This window comes from Schistocerca americana, chromosome 1, assembly GCF_021461395.2.
Source record: "Schistocerca americana isolate TAMUIC-IGC-003095 chromosome 1, iqSchAmer2.1, whole genome shotgun sequence".
In the NCBI taxonomy this organism is placed as follows: Eukaryota; Metazoa; Arthropoda; class Insecta; order Orthoptera; family Acrididae; genus Schistocerca; species Schistocerca americana.
The window spans coordinates 182,751,073-182,777,203 of record NC_060119.1 but is presented as its reverse complement, the minus strand read 5'-3'; the positions used below and the strand labels follow the sequence as shown (position 1 = coordinate 182,777,203).

General features: G+C 39.2%; 1 protein-coding gene across 4 annotated transcripts in view; it reads left to right on the top strand.

Moving 5' to 3' along the window:
• Nucleotides 1–26,131, top strand: part of LOC124618569 (zinc finger protein 184-like) — a 160,926-nt gene that overhangs the window by 90,511 nt on the left and 44,284 nt on the right. For all 4 annotated transcript variants that reach the window (XR_006980546.1, XM_047146162.1, XM_047145399.1 and 1 more), the window contains 2 exons: nucleotides 2,492–3,261; nucleotides 24,241–24,717. Coding sequence is in view for 3 of the 4 variants with exons in the window: in XM_047146162.1 (XP_047002118.1) it covers nucleotides 2,492–3,261; nucleotides 24,241–24,717 (1,247 nt within the window). In the remaining variant the exon portion in view is untranslated. The remainder of the gene's footprint in view (nucleotides 1–2,491; nucleotides 3,262–24,240; nucleotides 24,718–26,131) is intronic.

Below are 26,131 nucleotides of genomic sequence, written 5' to 3'. Positions count from 1 at the left end.
ACAAATACCCTGTGTCTTCTGAATTAACTGAATGGGAAAAATTGAGACTAGTCCTCAGTTGTAAATTTAAAAAATTGTGTTTCATCAAGACAATGCGCTTGCCCCCAAAGATACTGTGGTGGTAAGAAAAGGTATTTCAAGTACGAATGTTGAAATACCACCCTTTTCACCAGATGTCACACTCTTCTGATTTCCAACCATTCCCACATTTAAAGAAACTTGTTACTGGGAAACATAGCAGCCCCACTGAAGAACTTACCACAGCTGTTAACACCTCCGAGTTGGAAGCTACTTGCTGGAAAAAGGTTTGACAAAGAGAAATTACCTAAAAGAGAAATATGTTATAAAAATAAGTCTCTCAATTCAGTCTTTCACAGCTGAATGCCAAAATTTCCCATTCTTGTAATTATTTCGGTAAGTTGTTTTTAGGAATGGGAAGCCCCTATTCTTCTGGAGACGTAGTGCCCACATGCGTACAGGTAACTGTATAGTAAAGTAAAAATATGCAGTATGATCTCACTCTAACAGCTATCCTGCAAAATATACTGGTGTAATGTTTTTATATATTTACAACAACATTGTCAGTGGGTGCACATGTTTGTTGAATTGTACATATGGGTGCAGTAGGAAATAAATACAATTGAGGTACATGGCTGTGTATTGCCTTTACATCATTCATTACAAAGCTGGTTCATGAAGACAAATTCTTTAAAGTTAAAGGAAGGTATGTACCCTTAGATAAGGTTGTTACTGATTAAAAAGTATCTTGTGAAAAATTGGTCTCGAAACATGGTCCCCTTGCATATCTAAGGTACCACCTATTGCATACCTAAGATACCACATATTTCTTAAACTTGAAAATTAAGGCATTCCCAACTACCTCAGGGGGCTGCCCCAGAGAGCCACTTATTGCTTCAAGTATCTGTGTAGGTGTGTTTACATATATGTGGATGCAATTATCTCTGTGAGATGAATAGCTTACAAGAGCAAGGTTAGGGTGCACAATCACCCATATGACCATACCTAAAATACAGTTTTGAAACCACCCTTGAAGTTAATATGTTCTGCTTTGTACTACAAGTAAAGTAGAGGATTGCAGTATCAGATTACATAATTCTGATGTGTAGAAGGGGCAGTTAAAAATGAGTTTAATTTGTTTTAGAATAAATAAATTCCCATTTTCCTTTATTCTTTCCATTTCAGTTTCTATCCAACTTAATTTTGTGCTGTAGGTCGTTTATAGGTAATTATATGTACATGTGCATGAAACACATCAAGGCAGGGGTGATGTGCAGTATCATCATTCACATTAACTGCATTTTAATTCCACATTGTCTTTCTGCAGACATACTGCGCACTTCGAGACTATTTGAAAAGATATCTCAGTGAATTGACAACCTTCTTGTAGACAGAAACTGTTATGTCACCCTCAGTAGGAGACAACATTAGAAGTGTGATAAGTATCAAACCTCAAGGAAATGGGTAGACCTAAAGCCAGTTGCTGTTAAAGACTGTGGACAACTGTCAAATTATGCAAGGTATAAATTGTAGAACATTGTCACAGAATTCAGTAAGACTCCGCCCTCCCCACCTTTTTTTCACCAACCTCTGATAATCAGCACCAATTTGCACTGTAAGCAGATAAGTGTGATACAGAAAAAGATTTTGTGTTTCCAAAGTGAACATCTCTCCTTTGCAGTAGAGCATGCAGTTGCAAAACTTCATGATGGTTGAAGATTGTGCACTGGGCTGGTACCTGATCCCACACCTAGGATAGGCACTGTGTCTTCTGAACAAAGTTGTAAAAAATCCTTTACTCCATGTGATCAGAGTGATATTTATGTACCAGTCAGGAAAGAGAGGTGATTGCTTGTTCTGACTACAGGAAATGTGAGCTACATAAGAAGAAAAGGCTTGCTGTTTTTATTTGGAAGATGTTGGCAGTACTAGCAGTGAGAAATGGCCTTGCGTTATTTTGAATGCATATAAAAAAAAGGAAAAATAGTGTTTAAATATTGTTAATATTGCCCTTTAACTGTCATTGTTTTCTAGCTTTTGCTTGAGCTGAAAAAGTGAGTGTGAAATGTTTTTATGCAGTAGCTCTTACTGTTTAAAATATGCCTTTAATCTCCAACACCATTATATATTGATTATATATGACAGTAGTATCTGGTCCCGAAAGAACAGTTACTGTAGATGACCATGCAGCTTTGCTAGAAATGAAATGATAATTAAATGGATACCCTAGCTGCTCAGATGGATAGAGCATCTGCCATGTAAGCAGGAGATCCCGGGTTCGAGTCCCGGTCGGGGCACACATTTTCAACATGTCCCCAATGAAGTACACCAACGCCTGTTTGCAGCTGGGGTGTCCATTTAATTATCATTTCAATTATATATTGTATTTTAAAACACTTCGCTGCAGATCTCTATTGTCTAAAATAAGGATGAACTTCAGATGTTTCTTAAAACTTTGTATTTTCTTTCACAGCTCTGTGGACATGCTTTTGCTCATCGCTACCTGCTACTTCGTCACATAAAGACTCACGGTGGCTTCACGTGCCTTGTTTGCATGAAGCAGTTTTCTGATCTGAGAACACTAAACAATCACAAAGGAGTACATAAGCGATTCAAATTGCTTCAGTGCCCATTGTGTAGCCAAAGTTTCAATGGTGTACAACGGTTGGAGGCCCATAAAGCACAGGCTCACCCTCTTGCAAATGCAGGCTCAATAGGAATATCATACCTGTTTCATTGTGACACTTGTGGTGAACGTTTTGCAACACGATCAGAGCTTGCCCAACACAGAGAGAGCCATATTAGCCTCAAGTTGTACACTTGTCAAGTTTGCAAGAACTCATATAACAGCTCCTCAGCACTCAGCAAACATAAACGCAAACATGGACATTATGAATCATCCGAAAATGTGGGAGATATGCCAGATAATAAGCCATTTGTGTGCTCTGAATGTGGAAAAGTTTTCACTGATGCAGAAACGTACACACGCCACCAGGCTGTGCACAGACGGAGGAGCACTCCCACACCTTTAATTGGTGGTTCAACTCCTTCAACAGCAAATTCTCCAGCAGAGAGCAGTCACTGTACACTATGCAACCGCACATTCCGTGATCATCTTAGTCTCATTCGACATAAGGGCTGGCATACTCGTCGACCGAATCAGATTCCTGTCGTCGTGAACCATGATGTTTCAGAAGAAACAACATCAGCAGCAGTACTTGCAGATGCAAGCTCACCAAACAGGTACATATCTGTGCATTATATTTTGTTATGCTAAGAAACACAATCAAAATTGTGTGTGATCATTGCTAGATGCATGGATATGTACAGTTAACACAAAACTGGATCATAAATTTCTTGGAAATGCCCATTATGAATTTTCAACCTCATGCAAAAAAACCAAAATTTCACAAATAAATATGTAAATATATAAGTTGTGGTGTAACAGAGTATACTGCAACACTTTGTTTTGATGCGTCTGCCATCTACGAAGTTGATGACTACAGGAAAAGAAAGATGTCACCACTAGCAAACTGCATGGAGAGAGAGAGAAAAAAAGATAGGTTAATGTGTGAGCTGGGATGTCTCTCTGTTAAGCAGTCTATCCAATTGCTTGAGCTAATGCCTCCCTAGCGAATTAGGTGATGCCGAAATCATATTAAAAATTATCAGAATGCTACAATTTATTCTCCAGTTTGTATAATAAGCTTTAGAAGTTCAGGCTTCAAGTGTAGGTTACTTTTTGACTTGGATATCAAAAGGACAAGCAATATCTGGCAGTTAATTTTATGCTGATGCCACCAGGTTGGCATAATAACCCCTATTCTACATGTACAGGGTGTCCCTGGTGGAATGCTCAATATTCAGGGCTATGGCAGGAACAATCATTTTAAGCAGAAAGCCTAGTAAATGTGGGTTCTAAAATGTGTACCTTAAGGAGCTGTGAGCACTTCATCTTTGATGCTGTGAAACACATCTGTTCTGCTGAACAAGTGCTCAAAACTCTTAAGGAAAGTGTTTTAGAGCCTGTGTTTACTAGACTTTCTTGCTTCAAACGATCATTTGTATCATATCCCTTAATATTTGACCCTTCCTCCTGGGGTGCCCTGTATACTTCGTGAACTATTGTGAAGTGTGTGGTAGAAGATACTTTGTATAGTCTACATCTACATCTAAGTGATTACTCTGCAATTCACACTTAGTGCCTGGCAGAGGGTTCATTGAACCATTTTCATTCTACTTCCCTACCATTCCATTCTTGAATGCCGCGTGGGAAAAAGGAACACCTAAATCTTTCCATTTGAACTCTGATTTTGCTTATTTTATTATGATGATCATTTCTCCCTACGTAGGTGGGTGTCAACAAAATATTTTCGCATTCGGAAGAGATAGTTGGTGATTGAAATTTCGTAAATAGATCTCGCCACAAAGAAAACCACCTTTGTTTCAGTGACTGCCACCCCAACTCGCGTATCATATCAGTGACACTCTCACTCCTGTTGCGTGATAACACAAAACGAGCTCCCCTTCTTTGCACTTTTTCGATGTCCTCCGTCAATCCTGTCTGGTAAGGATCCCACAACGCGCAGCAATATTCCAGCAGAGGGCAGACAAGTGTAATGTAGGCTGTCTCTTTATTGGGTTTGTTGCATCTTCTAAGTGTTCAGCCAACAAAGCGCAGTCTTTGCGTAATTGTAATTCCTAGGTATTTAGTCAAATTGACAGCCCTTAGAATTGTGCGATTTATCGTATACCCAAAATTTATTGGATTTCTTTTAGTACCCATGTGGATGACCTCGCGCTTTTCTTTGTTTAGTACCAATTGCCACTTTTCGCACCATACAGAAATTCTCTCCAGATCACTTTGTAATTAGAATTGATTGTCTGATGATTTTATTAGATGGTAAATTACAGCGTCATCTGCAAAAAATCTAAGGGGGCTGCACCTAGATCATTTATGTAAAACAGGAACAGCTGAAGGCCTGTGACACTACCTTGCAGGACGCCAGATATCACTTCTGTTGTACTCGATAATTTACTATCTATCACTGCGAACTGTGACCCCTCTGAGAGGAAATCACGTATCCAAACACACAACTGAGTCGATACTCCGTTTGCATGCAATTTGATTAATAGTCGCTTGTGAGGAACGGTATCAAGTCTTCTGGAAATCTAGGAATATGGAATCGATCTGAGAGCCCTTGACGACAGCACTCATTACACTTTGTGGGAGTAAAGAGCTAGCTGTGTTGCACAACAACATTATTTTCTGAATTCGTGTTGGTTATGTATCAATGTCATTTTCTTCAAGGTTGCCGTATATCTAGGTTTCTTCCCCAGTCACTTCATAGATGGTACGTATGATTGCTTGTACACACTTCTGTGCAAGCTGTTACTTTATTAATTTTGTTTGCACAATCTCTACAGGTTAGGTACGTAAGGACCTGAAGAATATTCATAGTTTTGCCGTGAAAGAAATTTGTTAAAGTTTTCTAACCAGTATTTTGGCTAAACCATTTAACCTGTCGGACAACCATAACCAGTATCTTACTAATGTAATGTAGCCAGACATTTGATTTACTTACACAGTCATTCCAATATATCTCTGTACACATTGCTACTCCATAATATTTGTATGACATCCCAAACCTTGTTAGATATGCAGTAGATGCACATGTTTTTTAGAATACATCAGTGTGGTGTTGAATCAAAAGTCTAGAAGCTATCTGCTGCACTGATGGTATCATGTGGAAAAATCATGGGTTGAATTTCACATGACTGATGTTTTAAGAATGCATGCTTATTTCCATGGAGAAGGCTATTTTGTTCAAGGTAGGTCATACTATTCGAATAGGTCATACTATTCGTTCTGGGATCATTCTAGGATTCTGCTACAAATACATGTGTATGACATAGGACAGCAGATCTGTGGGTGAGTTCTACTTTCTTTTATGAAGCACATGCAACATGCTCCTTCCATTCACAGGTAACACATATTTGCTTGAAGGATTCTACAGTAAATTATAACCTGGAGTGGAGTTTAATCACAAATTCTTTATAGAATTTGACAGGGACTCCATTGAGCCAAGGGGCTCTGCAAAGCATCGGCAGTTGTAGCTGTTTTTCAGCACCACTGCCATTGATTACAATGACACTCATGATAGCAGAGCTACAACTATTGAAAGGCGATAACATTCCATGATTTTCTTTTGTGAAGGACATTTTGAAGACAGAAGCCAGCATTTCGCTTTTCTTCTATCTCAGTTCCTCTCTTGTTCTCAAGTGTTTGGGTGCTAGGTTTTGTACCACTGAAAGCCTTCATTGTGACTGTATGCTCGATGCATTCTGTTTTTACCCATCATTGTGCAATCGTCCAGGTTTGATGCGGACTTGTGCCAAGATATAAAGACCTTCTAAGCACAGCCTCAGGCCATACCTTACTTATGAATTGAGATCCATTATCACTTAATATCTTTTTTGGAAGGCAGATGTTAAAATAGTCTATATCCATCTTGTTACTTATTTCACCATGCGCATTCCACATTTGGTAGAACCTCACATATTTGGAAAATAACTCAGTGACTACTTGCACTTGAATAGCTCCAGTTATGATGTCAGTAACAGTCCCAGTAGGTCTGCTACAAGTATTTCTTTGGGCTCATTTGGTATTATCAGGTACATGTGCCTCTTGTGTTGCGCAGTTGGAGTTTTTGTCTTTCATCATATTTCACAGTTGCATAGTTCGTTCCTCACTCTGAAAGCCATATTATTAAAAAAAAGTAGACTCGGCATAGTATATCCAACCACTTCCATGCACCTAAATGTACATTATTGTAATGATTATACCAAATCAGTTCTGAGGTTTTCTGTTCTGGCACACACCTTCCAGTTGTTGGTTGGTATGCTTGTCTGCCTATATGGCACACCTCCATGTACCACGTTATAAGATCCACTGATTGCTTTTAGCTTGTCCAGGTCCAGCATAATGCCTTAAAATTTGATTTCTTGTTGTCCAAACTCAGATTTGCTCGAATTTATGGTGACTCCAGCTTTGTCAAATCATCTTAGTATTTCTACTATGAGAGTGTGCTAAAAAAAAAAAAAAAAAAAAAAAAAAAAAAAAAAGAGAGAGAGAGAGAGAGAGAGAGAGAGAGAGAGAGAGAGAGAGAGAGAGCCTTCAACTTTTGTCAATTTCTGTTCTCAATGTTCATTGAGATACTACATTCGTGCATATTTCTTGGTCAACTTTCCCACTTTGCAGATGCAAGTTGCAAACCTGTGCTGCTAGAGGGCTCCAAATTGCAGCGTGTAACATTGCTTTGTGTAACGTTGCTATGTTGGTGCATAAGAATTTCTAACCACATAAAACATTTCTCCAATTGAAATTTATAGAAGAATGAAAGCTGTGATGATTGTATCAATATCAGTAAAATGTTACGTTGTTTGTGCTTCTGATGAAGGAAGCAGTGGTGCGGTAATGGAGCAGAGTTCATGACCGCGTGCGGCAGTCAACGAGACTCATTGGAATCAAGTTCATGAACTCATCAGAGAAAATCGTCAGATAAAATACACAGCTTTCAGGTTTCTTTATATGAAGCAGAAGAGACTGAATATCCATCAATAATTTGTTTTGTGTTTTGAGTGTGAGTGATGGGTTCCTTAATGACACGTTGACAGGTGATGAAAGCTGGGTCATGATTTTTGCCCTGAAAATAAGAGCATCAATGGAGGCCCACTAAAAAGGATCACCAACGCCAAAAAAGTTCAAGAACATGCCATCAGCAGACAGTTATGATCACAGTGTTCTAGTGCATTTGGAATTCGTGCCTAAAGGCACCACCATAAACTCTGCAAGCTACTGTGAGACCCTCTGAAAATAGAAAGCACAAATTTGAAGAGTTTGTCAATGTTTGAAGCACGCTCTCCTTCAGCATGACAATGCCAGACCACACTCAAGCACTTTGGCACTTGCAACAATCTGATGACGTCTTGGGTTCAGTGTCATTGATCGTCCTCCATACAATCCTGACTTAGCTCCATCCGACTTTCATCTGTTTCCAAAAATTAGAGAACACCTTCAACAACTTCACTTTGATAGTGGAGAAGCAGTGCAAGCAGAGGTGAGATTTTGGCTCCATTACAGAAGTCAGACATTGTGCAGTGAGGTTGTCAATAAACTGATCTCTTGTTCACAGTGATTTAAATTTGTCCCTCCAACATCCCACTCACCACTGTGAGGCTGTTGATGTAGAGCATAATTCACCTAGCAAATCTTTGCCCAATACTTGGTCTAGTGTCCATATAAAGGCAGTGATAGACACATTTAGTTGAAAAGACAACGCTTGGTACTGATAACATCTGCTGCCACATAAATTGCGACATATTGTATGGATTCTCTATCCAGTAAGACTCGTCAGGTTGAAGCTGCTAAATATCTTGAGTTTCTGTGACAGTTCATCAAATGCAGTTAGTTTCACTTTCAGACTTTAATATCTGATTGGCTTTTCGTGCACCTAACACGAGATATACATCAGTGTTTTGCTTATGGTAGAGGGTGCAGTTAAACAAAGAATGCTTTCTGTGGTCAGATCTTTATTTTGTAATGTGGCCCTTTGACCACTCTTGTTTTCTTAGAAAGAACATTTTCACACCTCCTTAACATCATCTTCAATTGATCAATGTGTGGTCCAGATTTGTTTCTCTTATTGTCCCATCAGTTTCCTCTTGGGTGTTTTGTTCATTTTCCTTTATTGTAAAGATAATGATCTCCTCATTCTTCTTGTGTCAACTGATTTTCTTCCGTTGGCAGCTGACAAACACTTGAGCTCTCATTTAATAGTCTCACATTGACCTGCCTTTGAATTTTATTATCCGCTGTTCTTCTCCTGTCATGATTCTTATTTCTCCTTTTGCGAAAATAATTTCTCCTTTGTGCACTTCCATCTTGTCTGTATTGATAGTAAATGCCGTCATCAAATGTGGTACTACCACTGCTGCTACTTCAAAATCACATACTGGCAAACTGGTTATGTCGACCCCTTTTTTTTTTTTCAGTAAGTTGTCATAAAATTTCTTTACTTCTAGAATCCCATAATATGTGTACATTTATGCCTGCCATTTTTATGTATATAATAGGTGACACGTGTTCTCATTCTGCTATTTCTCTTTCCTCTATTAATTCCTCTTGTTCATCTCTGTTTTGATGGCGACTATTTGTGCTTTTGATTCGGGAAATTCTGTTGTTGAGTTGACATCTTTCTTCTTTCTCCTGGCGCCCATCTGCCTTCCACACACACGTTTACCATCATTTCAAATGATGTTCCAGAGCCACTCAATGGCTCAGCATTAGAAGTACTTGATTCTTCTAAAGCCCTCTTTTCTGATACTCCTGTATCATCATCTGTGGTATTTTCTTCTTCTTCTTCTTCTTCTTCTTCTTCTGACTCAGTCATAATCTCTTCATTGACTATCACATCTTCAACTGGCTGGACTATACTACCACCCATAAGGTTGTCATCTATTTTAGTCAGTGTATTGTCTTTTCTTTTATCACTGTATCTGTATGCTGGCTGATTTGTGCCATTATACTGTGCATATTACTGGCTAATTGTTGAATTTTATTCCTCTGATTATATTTCATTTCTGCAGTATGTCTTCCGGTATTTATAACTGGTAATGGCACAGATTACCTCTTAGTATTAGGTTCAGGTTGAGGCAAACTTATACCGATCTTTGTTTTCCTGGTTCCCGTTCCTTCCTCCACCAGTTGCCTCTTCTCTTGTTTGTGTGACTGAAAGCCTATGAAGTTGTGATTGTATCCACCGTGACCATGGAAATTTCCCTTTGTGTAGTCATCTCTTCCTCCTTCCCTATTCGTCATTCCACACTTCAAGCTGCTGATTGTTGTCATGCCACTAGGGCAATGACCATTCACCTCTGTATTCATGATTTCTGTTGTTTGGGTTTCTATTATTCCTATTACAGTTATGACCCTCCTGTCGCTCCCTTTCTTCTGTGTGTTACAAAATCAAGTTTGGTTGCTCTTCGTTCTCAGTCGTAAGACAGTATGATGAACATCCATACAGTGCTGGTACTCTGCTCATTATCCATTTTATCAAGGTTTTCTCTTCCAATGGCATATCCAAATATTTATGTAATTCTAGTGACTTTCCTAACATGCCAACTAGTGACCCATCTGTCTAGTTATTGCTGCTCGAAGTCTCCTTTCATCCCTGACCTAATCTTGCCTTTCTTGTGACCAATGTTTATCTGCGAAGGCTTTTTCAGACTCATTGTACACCATCCTGCTTAAATTTAGAGAATCTACCCAGTTAGTCTCTCCTTCTTCCATCCACCTCACTGTGAAATCTGCCTTTTAAGTGTCTACCCATTTCTCAAGTGTTGTTCTTTCAAACCGATGTAAGAATGTCACTGAGTGTAATCTTTCTCCAGGTCGAAATCTGTTGCAGTCCTTATCAAAAGCTTGTACTTCTTCCAAATGAGTTAATATTATGTTGTTTACTCCAATATTGTGGTTCCCCATTTCTTTTTGCAAAATATCTGTTGTGAAGTTACCCAAGTTCTTATTGTTAGTCGTCACAGTGCTAGCAATAATTGTTAATTCCACCTTGGCCTCACTTCTTTCACTAATTTCGGTTTCCTGTTTTGCTCTGTTCTTTGCGTTGTCTTGTACAGAGATTAGCTGTGTGCTGAGCTGGCTGTATTTCTCAGTGCAACCTGTTAAAACAACTTGCACGTGCAGGGTTCTTAGTTTGTGCTTGCGACACCATTCCTCATATCTTGTGATCTTCTCATTCCAGTAAGTGATGAATTCTGCTTGCTGAGCTTTTACTTGTCTCATTTCAGCTGCATTTACTTTATCTTCTTATGAAGGTGTCCAATATTTTCATCCATCTTTTTCTTCATTCCAGCTGCGTTTTCATGTATCTTTTCTTCTATTCTTTGCAAGTAGGATGTGTTCTCCTCCATCTTTCCCATTATTGTTGCTAAAAGCTTTTGCGTATCTAAACACCCTTGGCTTCGCGTATTTGTCTTTGTAGTTACCTGATCTGTCTTATTTCCTTTAATTTGCAAGTCTTCCTGCCTCTGTTGTGAAATTAATATACTACTGTCTTTCACTCCCTCTGTCTCATCCACCAAATAAGACACTCTTGCACTACTTGTCATTTCTGCAATTCCTGAATGTACAGCTACTTTCCTCATGGCCACTTATTCTTCTTTTATTATTTTTCTTCATGACTTTTGCTACTTTTGCCTTGTTACATTGATTCTCACTTTCTGACATAGTACATTAGTTTATTCATATCCACAGTTTTGAAGTAAATTATTACAGTGGTTCCACCAAGTATATTAGGTTTGTGCACAAGTTCATAGCATTTTTGTTTTGCATGTTGCTATTGCAGTGGCAATTGGTCTATTTATTGATTGTCATCTTTTGTTTGTAGTTCAGTGTTGCTATTCTAGTTTACATATTGTCATTTGAATTAGTGAGTGGGGCTGTGGACACTAGAGAAATTGGGACATTTTCAATATGTTCTTCTGTTTGAGTTCTATGGAGGGGTTACAGCAGCCACAGAAGCCAGCAAGATTTGCACTATGTATGGGGTAATGCAAATGGGCAGAGCACAACAAGAAATTAGTTTCCTCATTTTGAGGAGGATCATTTTGACATTAGTGACTCTCCATGTTCAAGAAGGCCTTCGGGATTTGAAGAAGATAGTTTAAATGCCTTACCCACAATGATGCACATCAGGGTACCAGAACTGATAAATGTGATGGGCTGTGATGATTCTCCCATCAAGCAACATTTGCATGCAATGAGGAGGGCTCAAAAATCAGGTGTACGGGTACCACATGCTATAAGCCAAAATCAGTGGGAGGCCATATGTGCATCTCTGCTTGCTTGTCATTAATTGACTTATGAACAATAGTGACTATTCTTATCCTGTGTTGTTACTGGTGATGAGAAATAGTGTCTTTATGCTAACATAAAGAAAAGAAAGGAGTGGGTGAGCCCAAGCAAAGCAGCAGACCTGTGTGCACCCTCAAAAGATAATGTTATGCATCTGGAGGAATAGCAAAGGTGTTGTGTACTTTGAATGCTTGACAAGTCCTTCGCCTCAAAACTACGTGATTTCTATAATTGCGGAATCTAAAAGTTACCACAGTGTTGGCAGATTGTTCCAAATAGTGAAAGAGAATGTATTATTGACGAATCATGTTTCTGTTGTGTTTATTAAACTTACAGGAAAAACGCTAAGAATTTATGTCCAACTTAATAGCTAAGCAGTAGGGTTTTTTTTTTTTTTTTTTTTTTTTTTTATGGGGGTATAACTGAAGCAAGTCTCCCACCACACAGTCCAGTGGCCAACTACTGTGATCACTGTCAGATCCCTTTAAATTAAATCGAGCAAGTTGGCGCAGTGGTTAGCACACTGGATTCTCATTCAGATTGTTCAATCCAGCATCTGGCCATCCTGATTTAGGTTTCCCATGATTTCCCTAAATCGCTCAAAGCAAATGCCGGGATGGTTCCTTTGAAAGGGCATGGCTGACTTCCTCCCCCGTCCTTCCCTAATCCGATGAGACCGATGACACCGCTGTCTGGTCTTCTCTCCCAAAACAACCCTACCCCTTAAAATTACAGCATTGAGAGCCTCCACTTTGTGTACTACACCACAACGCAGTTTTCAGATTTGATAATCGCAGAAAGAGACTGTACTGAACTATGCAAGGTAACAATAGGGACACACCACAGATGAGCAGCGATTGTTACAGACATATTCAGGAGAAGTGTTGTATGTGTGAAACTTCGGAAACCATCATCAACTAGAATAAAAGACAAAGTATAGAGGTACGAGACATCATATAACAACACATCAATGATGGTAGCATTACTGGTGCAGTGGGTTGCATGTGGTATTTCTGTTGTAGGCATTGTTAAGTAGAAGTACATTTTGTGCTTGTGGCGGAAAAGGCAATAAACACATAATGTGCTGGATGCCAAGACTCACCAGTTAGTGCTTGCTTGTATCCACTCTCTGGTAGGGATATTGATCACAGTATCCTTACAGGCTTCACATATTGCCCTTCTGGGAGCTGAATGTGATTCAAGTTTATAGTTTCTGTGGTAGGCACGGTTTCTTAAAAATCTTTCCTGTTGTTGCGTGTATACTAAGGACGATCTTCATCGTTTTGAATTATGTTGTAAGGTATATAATTTTTGAGTGCCTGATGGACTGTTAATTTAAACATGAGCCACAGTTCTGCTAATGGCCACCGCTTGAATCAAATGTTGTAGATCCTGCCTAAGAAATTATATAACCTCATTCTTATTCATTTTACTGAACATGTAGACTTTCTGATAATTTTGTCATTTGTATGTTGGTTGTCTGGTGTTGATGCAACTGCACAGTGATGATTGGTTACAGACTCTATTTGAGCGTTCTTGCAGAGGTTAGGTCTGTTAGTTTTCAGTTGTCTTGTATTCCATTTTGCGAAGGATGCTGAACCAGTGCTCTATGCAATATTCATAGAAACACATGTGAAGGGAACACGTTTTCTGTGAAATTATCTGTTACTTTTACTGGTGAATCTGGCTACTAAAGGAAAGGTGTAACTACAAATTTTATCTCATATGTGATTGCTATTTGTGCCCAAACCATTTCATCTGCAGACTCAGTTTCTACGCCAGTTGACTTAAGACCCTTGTCTACTGCCAAAATACAGTCACTGATCCTGAGAAATCTTATGTTTTTGGTAAAAACATTTGCTCTACGTTCTCACTACTATCAATTTCTGGTTTTAACCAACTCTTGAGGCAGAGTAGTGTGTGCACCTCATTGCTTTTAAATTGTCATTCAACTTCGGTCACTTCCTTCCAATAACTTCTACAATATATCACTAACATTCTGATATCTTCATCTGTGTGGGAGTTTTATTGAGGTCGATGTGAGTATTTTGGAGCCTCTGTAACAACATTTATACTGACTGAATGGAGAATCACATGTCCTAAAAATAAAATCTTGTATGTATTCCACCCACAGTAAACTACACTGGTAGACACCTGTGGTATGTTAATGCATTCCTAGTCTATTTATGCAACACTGTAACTCTGTAACTCTCAACCCTGTGGCACAAGTCTAGTAAGTGACAGCATAGCTTATCACAGAATTCCATGACCTCTTCGGAAACAGTAAATACTACAGATTGCGAATTTCATTGAGACACTATAGTCACTACCAGTTTTTTTCACTTTCTGTATTTATAGTTGCAGAGAAGACAGTAGAACCTCTGAACCCAGGCAACAGACATTATTTGCTCTGCTGTGGGTTATCTGCAGCTGGTTGCACCTTATACCTTCAATTGATGCGAGGACGAATTCTTTTATACTTTGTAGTTAAATCTCAAGTATAACTCTAGCCATAGCTTCACATTTAAAAGACCATGCCCAATTATAGATTGGACTGCGATTTTCTCAACATGTGAGTAATCTGTTGCTCCAGAACTAGACTTAATGCACATGAGAATCGCTACCTTTCCCTTGGCATACTGCCTCCTGTTCTCAATTTCTAGAATTACTTTGGAAAAAACTATAGCAAACATAACAGCTGCTGCTGTGAAGTAACACTTTAAATAATGACATAAATGGCCAGTTTACTAGGCCTGATATTATTCTAAGTGGCCAGTCTCCAAAGTATTATTGTTAGCCCCCCCTTCCCCAGCCGACACACACACTGAGTGTATATGGTTCTCCTTCCTATCTCTTGCCACCATTTTTCAAAGGAATACCATTGTTTATTGTATCTTTAAATTACCAATGCTCAATAGATCCGATCCTCCTGCATCTGCTTTGCCCTGACATGGGATGTCCAATCCTAAAAGTGTATCTGCTCTTGCTAATTTTCATTGTCACTTTCAAACAGCACTTAATATATGTGATGGTAAGAGGGAAGAGTGCTGTATATCAGGCTGTTTTCATAACAGCTTCCTCTGTATGGATTATCTAGGCCTGCCACTGACATGCTATCAACAGTCAACTGGATGCACATGTTGCAGTTCAGTCTTTCCGCTAGAGGAAACAACTAGTGTGAGAGGAGTCAGTGCATGCAGTTGTTTAATATAAAATAATACCCTGGACTTACGCAGTTGATGTGACGGAGTGACAGCCATGTAAGTCATATTTGCATAAGTAGGGGTCCAATTTTGCATATAAAAACATACAAATTATGTGTAATTGGGGCCGGAGAGTAAAGAAAACAGTATAATTAGAAGAAAATTAATTAATGTTCAACAATACAACAAATTGTATTACAGTACAGTATTATGCATTGTGACAATGTAAACCAAAGTTATTGTGTCGTTGTTTTTTGTTGTTGTTGTTGTTGTTGTTGTTGTTATCAGCCCTGAGAATGGTTTGATGTAGCTCTCTATGCTACTCTATCCTGTGCAAGCTTCATCATCTCCCAGTACCTACTGCAACCTACGTCCTTCTGAATCTGTTTAGTGTATTTACCTCTTGGTCTCCCTCTACGATTTTTACCCTCCATGCTGCTCTCCAATACTAAATTGGTGATCCCTTGATGCCTCTGAACATGTCCTACCAACCAGTTCCTTCTTCTAGTCAAGTTATGCCACAATCCCCTCCCTAATTCCATTCAATACCTCTTCATTAGTTCTGTGATCTACCCATCTAATCTTCGGCATTCTTCTGTAGCACCACATTTTGAAAGCTTCTATTCTCTTCTTGTGAAACTATTTGTCGTCCCTGTTTCACTGCCATAGAAATACTTTCAGAAACGACTTCCTGACACTTAAATCTATACTCGATGTTAACAAATTTCTCTTCTTCAGAAACGCTTTCTTTGCCATTGCCAGTCTACGTTTTATATCGTATTGTGACATAGGAGGCTTTAAATCTAACGTCATCTGACTGGTCCTTTTTTTTTTCCTCTCTTCTCACCTGAAATTTCCTCATAGCATGCCAGTAAATTTTTTATTCCCCTCCCTTTATAGCAGAATTTGTTGGAGTCTGTTTTTTCCTGAAGTTTGTAACCCTTTTGCACTTGAAATGAGTAATTCTGTGAAGTTTGCAACTGTCATTTGATTTTCTGATTGAGATTGGTCTAAAGAATCAAGTTGTTCAATGTTTTGCTCTTGGTCATGCACTTCTGTAAGCTCATAAACTGTCAATTCCTGATTGCGTGAATCCAGTACTACTTGAACGTGATCACCATCTACCTCTAAATTTATTTGTCTGGCAAGATTGACCACTTCTTCAGTTACATGAATGGTTTTATCAGGATTTGGTGCTGATTCCCCCTGGGTTCTATTGATGAAAAAATGGACAGTTTTTCCAGGGAACATTTACTTTTTTTTGTGAAGCTTTGTTCCTAGATTGTCCACTAATTCCCATAGTATCTAAAATATTGAATTGCTTCCAGAAATCTCTAAGAGAGAGCTCAGTGTTTTGTCCTATAGCTTAATGTGGATGCACAGATGATGGTCTCGTGTAGTATTTTAATGACTCCTTAGGCGATTGGTTGAAGCAAGCTGGTTGTATTCGGTGGCAAAAATTTAACTTTCACACATGGATTGAAATTGGAGTAATGGGTGGACGGCCTGGTGCGTTGTCGATAAATAGCATCCCTTTAAATGGGATTTGCTTTAGTTGGCAATAACATTTGACTTAAAGTATGAAGTGATGATCAGACCAGTCCTCAAAAGGGAAGCTGTTACCCAGACTTCAGCATTTGACTTCCAAATCATGGCAATCCAGCTTTAGATCTATTTTTTAAAACTCTTGGGAGTTTCTGAGTGATAAACTAAGAGAGGTTTTAATTTCCTGTCACCATCTGCATTCACGGCAACGATCACTGTCGATTGATTTTTGGTGTCTTTAAAACATGGGTAGGTTTTCTCTTGTGCATGATAAGTTATTTTAGACATCTTCTTCTGGAAAGGACCAATCTCGTCTACGTTGAATATCATTTAGCTGTTATAGCTACCCTCTTTTATAAGTGCCTTGAGTTTCTCTGGATAGAACAATGCAGTGTCTATATCAACAGATGCCTCTTCTCCACTTTCTACCCTTACTGTGTCAATTATAACAACTTTTGAACAGCTTAAACCAACTGTTACTAGCTTTAAACATTTCATCTTGGCCACCTCCCATACTACTACTTTCAGTCTCCAAAAATCAGCTTAACTTGAAAGCACACTTTATTCTGATGTACAGGACAGTTTTTCACTCTTACTTGATTATCACACCATAATTGTAAAATTACTTCCGTCTGAGCAATAATGCCGTGATATTTACAAGTGGTACTTGAATTCAAAAATTGAGTATTTTTCTCAGCTTTGAGGGCTTTTCTCTTTACCTTTTGTAATTGTTCTGACTGCTGATTCTAGTACATCAAACTTAATTTTTGCATCATAGCCTTTGATAATATTAAGTTTATGTTCCAAAGATAATGGTTTTCTTTTCTTGCTTGAAGCAAATGACTCAGTTCTGCTTTGTTTGTATGGTGTAGTCGTTTGGGACATCTCCAGGTCAGCAGATTATATATTTAGCTTTTCCTGTGCTACCTTAGTAGTATATAGGATGTTAAAAAAGTGTCAGATACTTTGAGAGGTGGTAGTACTCATCGAAACATGAAAAAAAGTCCAATAAGCATAGTGCGTACATTCTGAAATAAACATGTGTTTATAGGAAGGGTTGCGCGACGCCTAGTTGTGGATATTATCACGGGCATTCCATTGGCACTCCGTCAAATGTGTTGGCAGGGTATTACGTCGTCATACTCACAGTACTCTACCTACGATTAGAGGGTCTGTAGTCAGCTGTGTGATTAGAGTTGTATTGTAAGCTGTGTTAGTTTTTGTCATATTGCTGTGCCTTATTGTACAGTACTGTCAACCCTGGGTATGTATTGTGTTTTTTACCTCCTTCCAAATGCTGAGTAACTTACGTGTTATTGCGCTGCCTGTGTGTACAAATCGTGTAGTACATTTACATTTTCTCTCTTCCAACACTTGTTAGCAGTGGAAGCCCAGTACTTGACAAGTGAAATGATGGATATAATATTGTGCTTTGGTTTTGCAAATGGATGTAGCCTGTGAGCCTGTGCCCTCTATGCTGAAAAATTTCCGCAGCGCAGAGTGCCCTCTGATAAGCTGTTCGGCAGACTGTTCCAACACGTGTCCTTACCCCTCAGAAGATTGACAGTGGAAGGCCCCACACAGTCCACACACCTGGCATGCAGGAACGTGTGCTATGTTTGGTGGAAGAAACCCCAGGGACCAGTGTGCAAAAATTAGCAGCACCAGCAGCAGGAGGTGTGCCTCACTCTCTTGTCGGAAGGGAGGGGGGGACGTCGTGAACAATTGCTGTACTCATATCATCTACAGCTCATTCAGACCCTCAGGCCACAGGATCATCATGGCAGATGATGGTTCTGTCAATGGCTGTTGCAGACATGTGCCGCAGATCCACTGTTTACATTTTATTTTCAGTTGAGTCAGGATTCACAAGAGATGGTTTTGTGAATTTCCATGACCAGCAGGTATGGGCAGCCCCAAGTACTTCAGGAAAGAGGACTTCTCAACACCGATTCTCAATCATTGTATTTATGGGCAGGTGCATTTGGCGATAGATTAATAGGGCCATACATCTGAGATCTTGGAGGCAGCCTTGCCTGTGGCTCTAGAGCATGCAAGGTGCAGTCATTGGCAGGTTGTGGCTCACATTGGGACACATGATGCATGTCGTATGGGCGCTGAGACCATCCTCAGTTCGTACAGGCAGCTGGCAAAGATGGTGAAAGCTACTGGCCTCACCTGTGGGGTGCAAACAGAGCTTGCAATTTGCAGCATTGTTCCCAGAATTGATGGGGGTCGTCTGGTTTGGATTTGAATGGAGGGTTTCAACCAAAGGCTTTGTCAACTTTGTGAAGATCTTGGCTGCAAGTTTCTAGATCTGTTTATTGGCACATGGTATATTTGTAGGCTAGGTGGTCGATTGAGGTACACTCTGATGAACACTCAACAGTTTATGTGCATATAGATACATGAGACTGTGTTCAGAGTAAAGACATGTTGACTGTCAAAATTTTATGAATAAATAGTCGAAGTATTCATGACAGAGTTCCTGAATTTACTGTTCTCAAAGAAATTTGTCACACTCAAATTAATTTCGGGAATGAGAACTGGCTGAAAGCCAACATAGGAAGCTCCAACGTATTTAACGAGTTGTGGAACATATATCTGAAGGCTCGTCGTTCAACCATTGCACAGAGTCCTGTGTGGACACTGTAGTAATAAGGATCCCTGGTAAAGAGAAACAACTGATAGAGTTGGAAACAAATAAGCCACCATGTCCAGATGGAATCCCAACCTGGTTTTACAAATAGTACTCTGGCTTTAGCTCGTCACTTAACTGGCATTTATTGCAAATCACTCCTGCAGCACAAAGTCCCAAGCAACTGAAAAAAAGCGCAAGTGACTCCTGTGTATAAGAAGGGTAAAGGAAAGGACCTGCAAAATTACGCATCAATATCCTGAACATCAGTTTGCTGTAGAATTTTAAGGACCTATTCTGAGTTTAAAGGTAATAAATTTCCTAGAGACTGAAAAGCTTATGTTCCTGCATATGGTCACTTGTATAGTATGTATCTAGATGTGGATGCAGAACCTATCAAACAAGCTCCGTGGAATAATTCCACATGAAAAACGTCCGAACCTGTTATAAGCTTAACACTGTATGGACGGAGTAGGCAAATAGATTTGCACAGCACTCAGACAGACAGAACGTGGAACTTCAGATTTGCATAAAACCGGGTAGTATAAGTCAGGATATTACTGTATTTCAGGTACCTTTGTCAGAATAGTTTACCCAACATGCTTAATTGTAACAGCTTTGTTCCAACTTCAAGTAGTTTTCAAATGTGCACAAGTTAAACCAACTCATTCTGAGCCTGTAAATAGTATTCGCATTGGGGTTCCATTCTATCTAATATATAAGAAAGTGTATCTCAAAGTTATTCTAAATAAGGAGAGTCATGCAGGAACACTGGGAAATAATATGGAATGACAACAGCAAACAAAAATATAATTCAAGTCTCAGAGTGTCATAATATGTACCAGAAAAAAAAAGTATTTTAATGTGACTTGTCAGATTTAGTTTATGTACTTCGGCTTTACGGAACGTCCAGATTATTCGGTGCTGACATTCCCATGTGCAGAGTACATGATCTAAGGGGTCAGCTAATGTTACAGAGGAATTGTGTGAGAAGTCATTTCATAAATTGTTTCATCTTAGTCCATAAATTATCTTGAGTTTACACCTTTGAAATTCAGTTGGACAAATACTCTGAAAACAAAGTCGTCACATTTTTGTTAAGTTGATACCAAGCAGACTAGCTTAATTTAAAACATACCTAGTGGATCTTATGCCCTTGTACATTACATGTTCAACCATAAAATCATTGGTATTCATGATGAAATGTAACATGTGGAACTGGTTGTTATCCTGGGCCAGACTACCTGAGGCTCTACATGTAGATCAGTTCAGGTTTTGTATATGGAACATTGACTTTTCAGTAACAAAATGACATTCTTCTAGTATCAATCATATTAAATTGTTGTTGAGCGATCTGACAAATATTTCATTATAGGCGGACTGAATTGTCAGTCTTGCTGTGTTTTGTTTTGTTGTTGATCATTCATGTTATCTGATTTTCTTTTATTTGTTCATTTCAGCAGTTGCTTACACGGTGCCAGTATGATTAATAATCTATTTGTACTGCAGCTAGTAATACCAAGGCCACACAGTAAAGGACTTGGCCAATATTATTCCTGAAGTATCAATAAACTAAAAAGACATGATGATTTGGTACATTTACATTGCTTGAATCTTATTAAATTAGTCACAATTATAATACTGATGTAGCTGCAGCCTTGAAAATGTTTTTAGAATTGTCTATACTGTTCAATTCTACGTTATATAATAATGCACACCTGATTAGACACCACATTCTTGTTGTTCGCACTAGCTACAACAGTGGATAGTCCATGCCCTAGAATTTTTTTAGGGCAGTTTGTGAACATCCTGTGTATTCACCCCCATCCCCAACCCCTTCCCCACCTACCATGTGCACATTTTCTGCTCAAAATGCAGTTAAAATATTAAGAAAGATTGTCAGAGAGCCATTTAAGTGCCTGGGAACCAAGAGATTGCGGGATCGAATCCCAATTGGACCAAGGATTTTTCAGTCTGCATTTTAACTTAGCCTTCAAGTCTCTACAATGTGGGAGAGTTGCCAGAAACGGCACAAGCCTTGGAGTCAAAGCTAAACTGTAAGTCCCATTTTCCTGGTTGGATGCTTGGTGTAAGTTAGGGGCACACCACATGTCAACGAATTGAAAGACTTGCAGCAGGCCATTGAGCCACACGAAGCAGCAGCAGCAGTAGTAGTAGTAGTAGTAGTAGTTGTTGTCCCCTTGAACCTGTACAAGACTCTTCTCAAATCAGCGCAAATCCTTGGGGTCCTGGTTGATACTTGCAGTTGCACCCTTTTTCATCATTTTTCAGGATTTACTGTAAAAGATTTATATATATATATAGAGGGAAACATTCCACGTGGGAAAAATTATATATAAAAACAAAGATGAGGTGACTTACCGAACGAAAGCGCTGGCAGGTCGATAGACACACAAACATACACACAAAATTCAAGCTTTCGCAACAAACTGTTGCCTCATCAGGAAAGAGGGAAGGAGAGGGAAAGAGGAAAGGAAGTGGGTTTTAAGGGAGAGGGTAAGGAGTCATTCCAATCTCGGGAGCGGAAAGACTTACCTTAGGGGGAAAAAAGGACAGGTATACACTCGTACACACACACATATCCATCCTAAATATGTCTGCTTGTGTCTGTATGTGTGGATGGATATGTGTGTGTGTGCGCGCGCGAGTGTATACCTGTCCTTTTTTCCCCCTAAGGTAAGTCTTTCCGCTCCCGGGATTGGAATGACTCCTTACCCTCTCCCTTAACCCTTTTAGTGCCAAAAACGATCTGATCGTGATCCAGATTTTCGGCGAAAAATGTCAGTAACAATCTGATCGTGATGCCTTTCTCATTCGCTAGGAAATACTAACAACTTTGCCTTCAAGCGCGGAAAAAATGAATGAGAAAGGCATCACGATCAGATCGTTACTGGCATTTTTCGCCGAAAATCTGGATCACGATCAGATCGTATTTGGCACTAAAAGGGTTAAAACCCACTTCCTTTCCTCTTTCCCTCTCCTTCCCTCGTTCCTGATGAGGCAACAGTTTGTTGCGAAAGCTTGAATTTTGTGTGTATGTTTGTGTGTCTATCGACCTGCCAGCGCTTTCGTTCGGTAAGTCACCTCATCTTTGTTTTATATATATATATATATATATATATATATATATATATATATATATATATATATATATATATATATATATATATATATATGGTTATAATAGAGGGAAACATTCCACGTAGGAAATATATATCTAAAAACAAAGATGATGTGACTTACCAAATGAAAGTGCTGGCAGGTCGACACACACACAAACAAACACAAACATACACACAAAATTCAAGCTTTCGCAACAAACTGTTGCCTCATCAGGAAAGAGGGAAGGAGAGGGAAAGACGAAAGGATGTGGGTTTTAAGGGAGAGGGTAAGGAGTCATTCCAATCCCGGGAGCGGAAAGACTTACCTTAGGGGGAAAAAAGGACGGGTATACACTCGCACAAACACACATATCCATCCACACATATACAGACACAAGCAGACATATTTAAAGACCAAAATATATTAAATATGTCTGCTTGTGTCTGTATATGTGTGGATGGATATGTGTGTTTGTGCGAGTGTATACCCGTCCTTTTTTTCCCCCCTAAGGTAAGTCTTTCCGCTCCCGGGATTGGAATGACTCCTTACCCTCTCCCTTAAAACCCACATCCTTTCGTCTTTCCCTCTCCTTCCCTCTTTCCTGATGAGGCAACAGTTTGTTGCGAAAGCTTGAATTTTGTGTGTATGTTTGTGTTTGTTTGTGTGTCTGTCGACCTGCCAGCACTTTCATTTGGTAAGTCACATCATCTTTGTTTTTATATATATATATATATATTACTTCCAAGAGAACTCCAGTTTATGTTTCCTGAAATAACTTTCCTTCAGTTCAGTTTGTGTATATTGTAATCTTGAAGCACTGGGTTTCGACTGAGCCCACATTTAGTTTCAGCTGTGTTTCCTGGATTCTTCTGGAAAACTTCAAAAATATGTTTTCTGTAGCATATCAGTCACCTGTTACTGCCCTACATTCACTGGGTACTATTGTGAAAATGTGCCCACTTGCAAAGCTTATATGATTAATGCTGTGACAATCTTGGCTTTATTCACTTTCCCACTTTTGTTGGATAGGCATAACTTTGAAAATATCTTTATATCTCTGAGTCCATGTTCACACGAGCCGTTTCTATCAGAAGACCCAGTTAAATCCCGAGAGTGCATTGAATATGTTGGTGTGTGCAGTGGGTGTTGTCCTCAGCCACTCCCTGAGTATGATATTATTTTATTTATTTCAAAGAAAAGAGGACATTGTGTTGTTTGGTTTGTTTCCAGACTGTCTTAGTTACTTTTGTGGCTTAACTTGTACAAAATCTCAAATCCTGGCTGTCATATTTTTGCTTCTGTGCTATGGTTGTAGAAATCCACATTATAACGGGGTTTCATTTCTGTAGATTAAATGTAATTTTTCCAATTGGTTCTGCATCCCACATAGAATCTAATGTGGGTTGCAGGGAACCATGATTATTACAGAGTGAAATTTTTCACTGTGTTTCAGCTGGTCATGGCCTTAAGTGGAAGGAATTTTTAGTACAGTTAATTTTCAATGTCTTTTTTGTCATTAATGCAATTGGGGTCTCTTCAGTTTACCAGTAGCACTTGGGTATTAAAACTGTATTAACTACCTATGTTAATGCTGAGTACGTGAAATTTTGTAACATGAAGATGCGACAACCGCCCACCCCTCTCACAATCCCCTGACTCCCATAAGTTTAAGAAACGATGAAGTGTTTCAGTCATTTGTTCTACTGTTGTAGCTACTTGGAAAATTGTAACTTGTAATTGAATGTTTTGTATTTCTTTTAACTCTGATTGATGTTTTTCAGCCGCCTCTATCCATGTGACTACTGCAACAAATCCTACAGCAATGCAGGCTCATTGTCCAAACATAGACGAACGAACTGTCCCCGTCTACATGTCAGTAATGTTGAACAGACAGACATGGAACCAGAAACATTGGACCAAGAAGATGAAGATGAGGACATAAAGCCTGTGTTACAACCTCTTGTAGTGCTTCAAGAAGATGGGGATGATGGGACGCCTGTTGCAACCAGCAATGGCCCAGTTACCATTCCAACTGCAACTACTAGTTTTGAGAGACATCCATGTGCTCTGTGCCCAAAAGTATTCCGTACACCCAAAGCACTTGTAGTGCATCGTGGCTGGCACGCTCGGTCGCCTAGGCCGTCTCCACCTCAGCTGCCTTTTGCTGACAGCTCATCTCGCCCAAAGGATGACGGAGATGGACGCTCCTACACATTAATGGATGCCAGTGAAACAATGGATGAAAACAGACTCTACAGGTGATGAAATGCAACTTTGTAGAAATATTTCGGCAAATCATGTAGAAATAATTGTTTTTGAGACAGCCACAGAACAGATAAGACATCAGATAAATTTGCATCCAGAATAAATATGTAGTTGCCAGTAAACACTATGACCAACACAAATCTTATTCGCAGTGGTAATTGTTAACAGTGTGTTATTGTATGTAATTTCATAAGACTACACAATGGCAGGACACATAAGGGATGAAATTATGTTGCTGCTGCTGCTGCCGCCTTCAGTTCAAAGACTAATTTGATGCAGCTCTCCATGATTGCCTATCCTGTGCAAGCATCTTCATCTCTGTGTAATTACTAGAGATGACATCCATTTGAAACTGCTTACTACTTGGATTCACTCTACACTCTTCACCCCCCCCCCCCCCCCCCACACACACACACACACACACACACACACACACACACACACACACACACACACACACACACACACACATGCTTGCCTAATTTAATTTGATTGGATTCCATTACCTTTGTTTTACATTTTTATGATCACTGTACACCATGTTTACAAGTACATTCAACTGCTGTTGCAAGTCTGCTGTCTCTGGCAGAATTAGTAGCATCGACATCCTCAAAGTTTTTATTTCTTCTTGCCGAACTTTAATCCCCTTCCCAAATTTCTTTTTGGGTATTTTACTGCTTGCCCAATGACCTGATATAATAGTGTATTCCAGCCATCATTATCAAAGGCATTGTATAAATCTGCAAAGATAGGTTTGCCTTTCTTGAACCTATCTTCTAAGGTAAGTCACAGGTTCAGCACTGCCTCACATGTTCCTACATTTCTCTGTAATCCAAATTGATCTTTATCATGTTCCACTTCAACCAATTTTTCCATTCTTCAGTAAATAATTCTTGTCAGTATTTTGCAGCCATTACTCATAAAACTGATAGTTCAGCACGTGCCTTCTTGGGAATCTGAATTATTGCCATATTCACCCGATTATAAGACTAGAGTTTTTTCCATATTCATCATTCGAAAAATACAGGGTCATCTTGTATTTTCATATTAAACTACTGCTGCTGACTGTAATATTATTATTTTGTTTAATAGATTATGTGGGGGGTCATCTTACATTTGCACATAACACTTTGGCAACTGAGGTCACATGCCAATTTATTTTGGAGAATTCTGAAGGGCAGGATGAACAGACGATATTTGCATTCAAAGAGGCTCAAGATTTCCTGAAATGCTGAAGCGTTCGATACAGTATCAACATTGCTTGAACAATCATGCAATTTGACTTAGGTGGCACTTGTACTGGGGTATACGAGAAACTGCAAACAAGCCACTACAACAGTCCATTGCGCTTCTTAAAATTTCACAGTTTCATGAAACACAGGAGGAAATACACTAAATCTATCATCT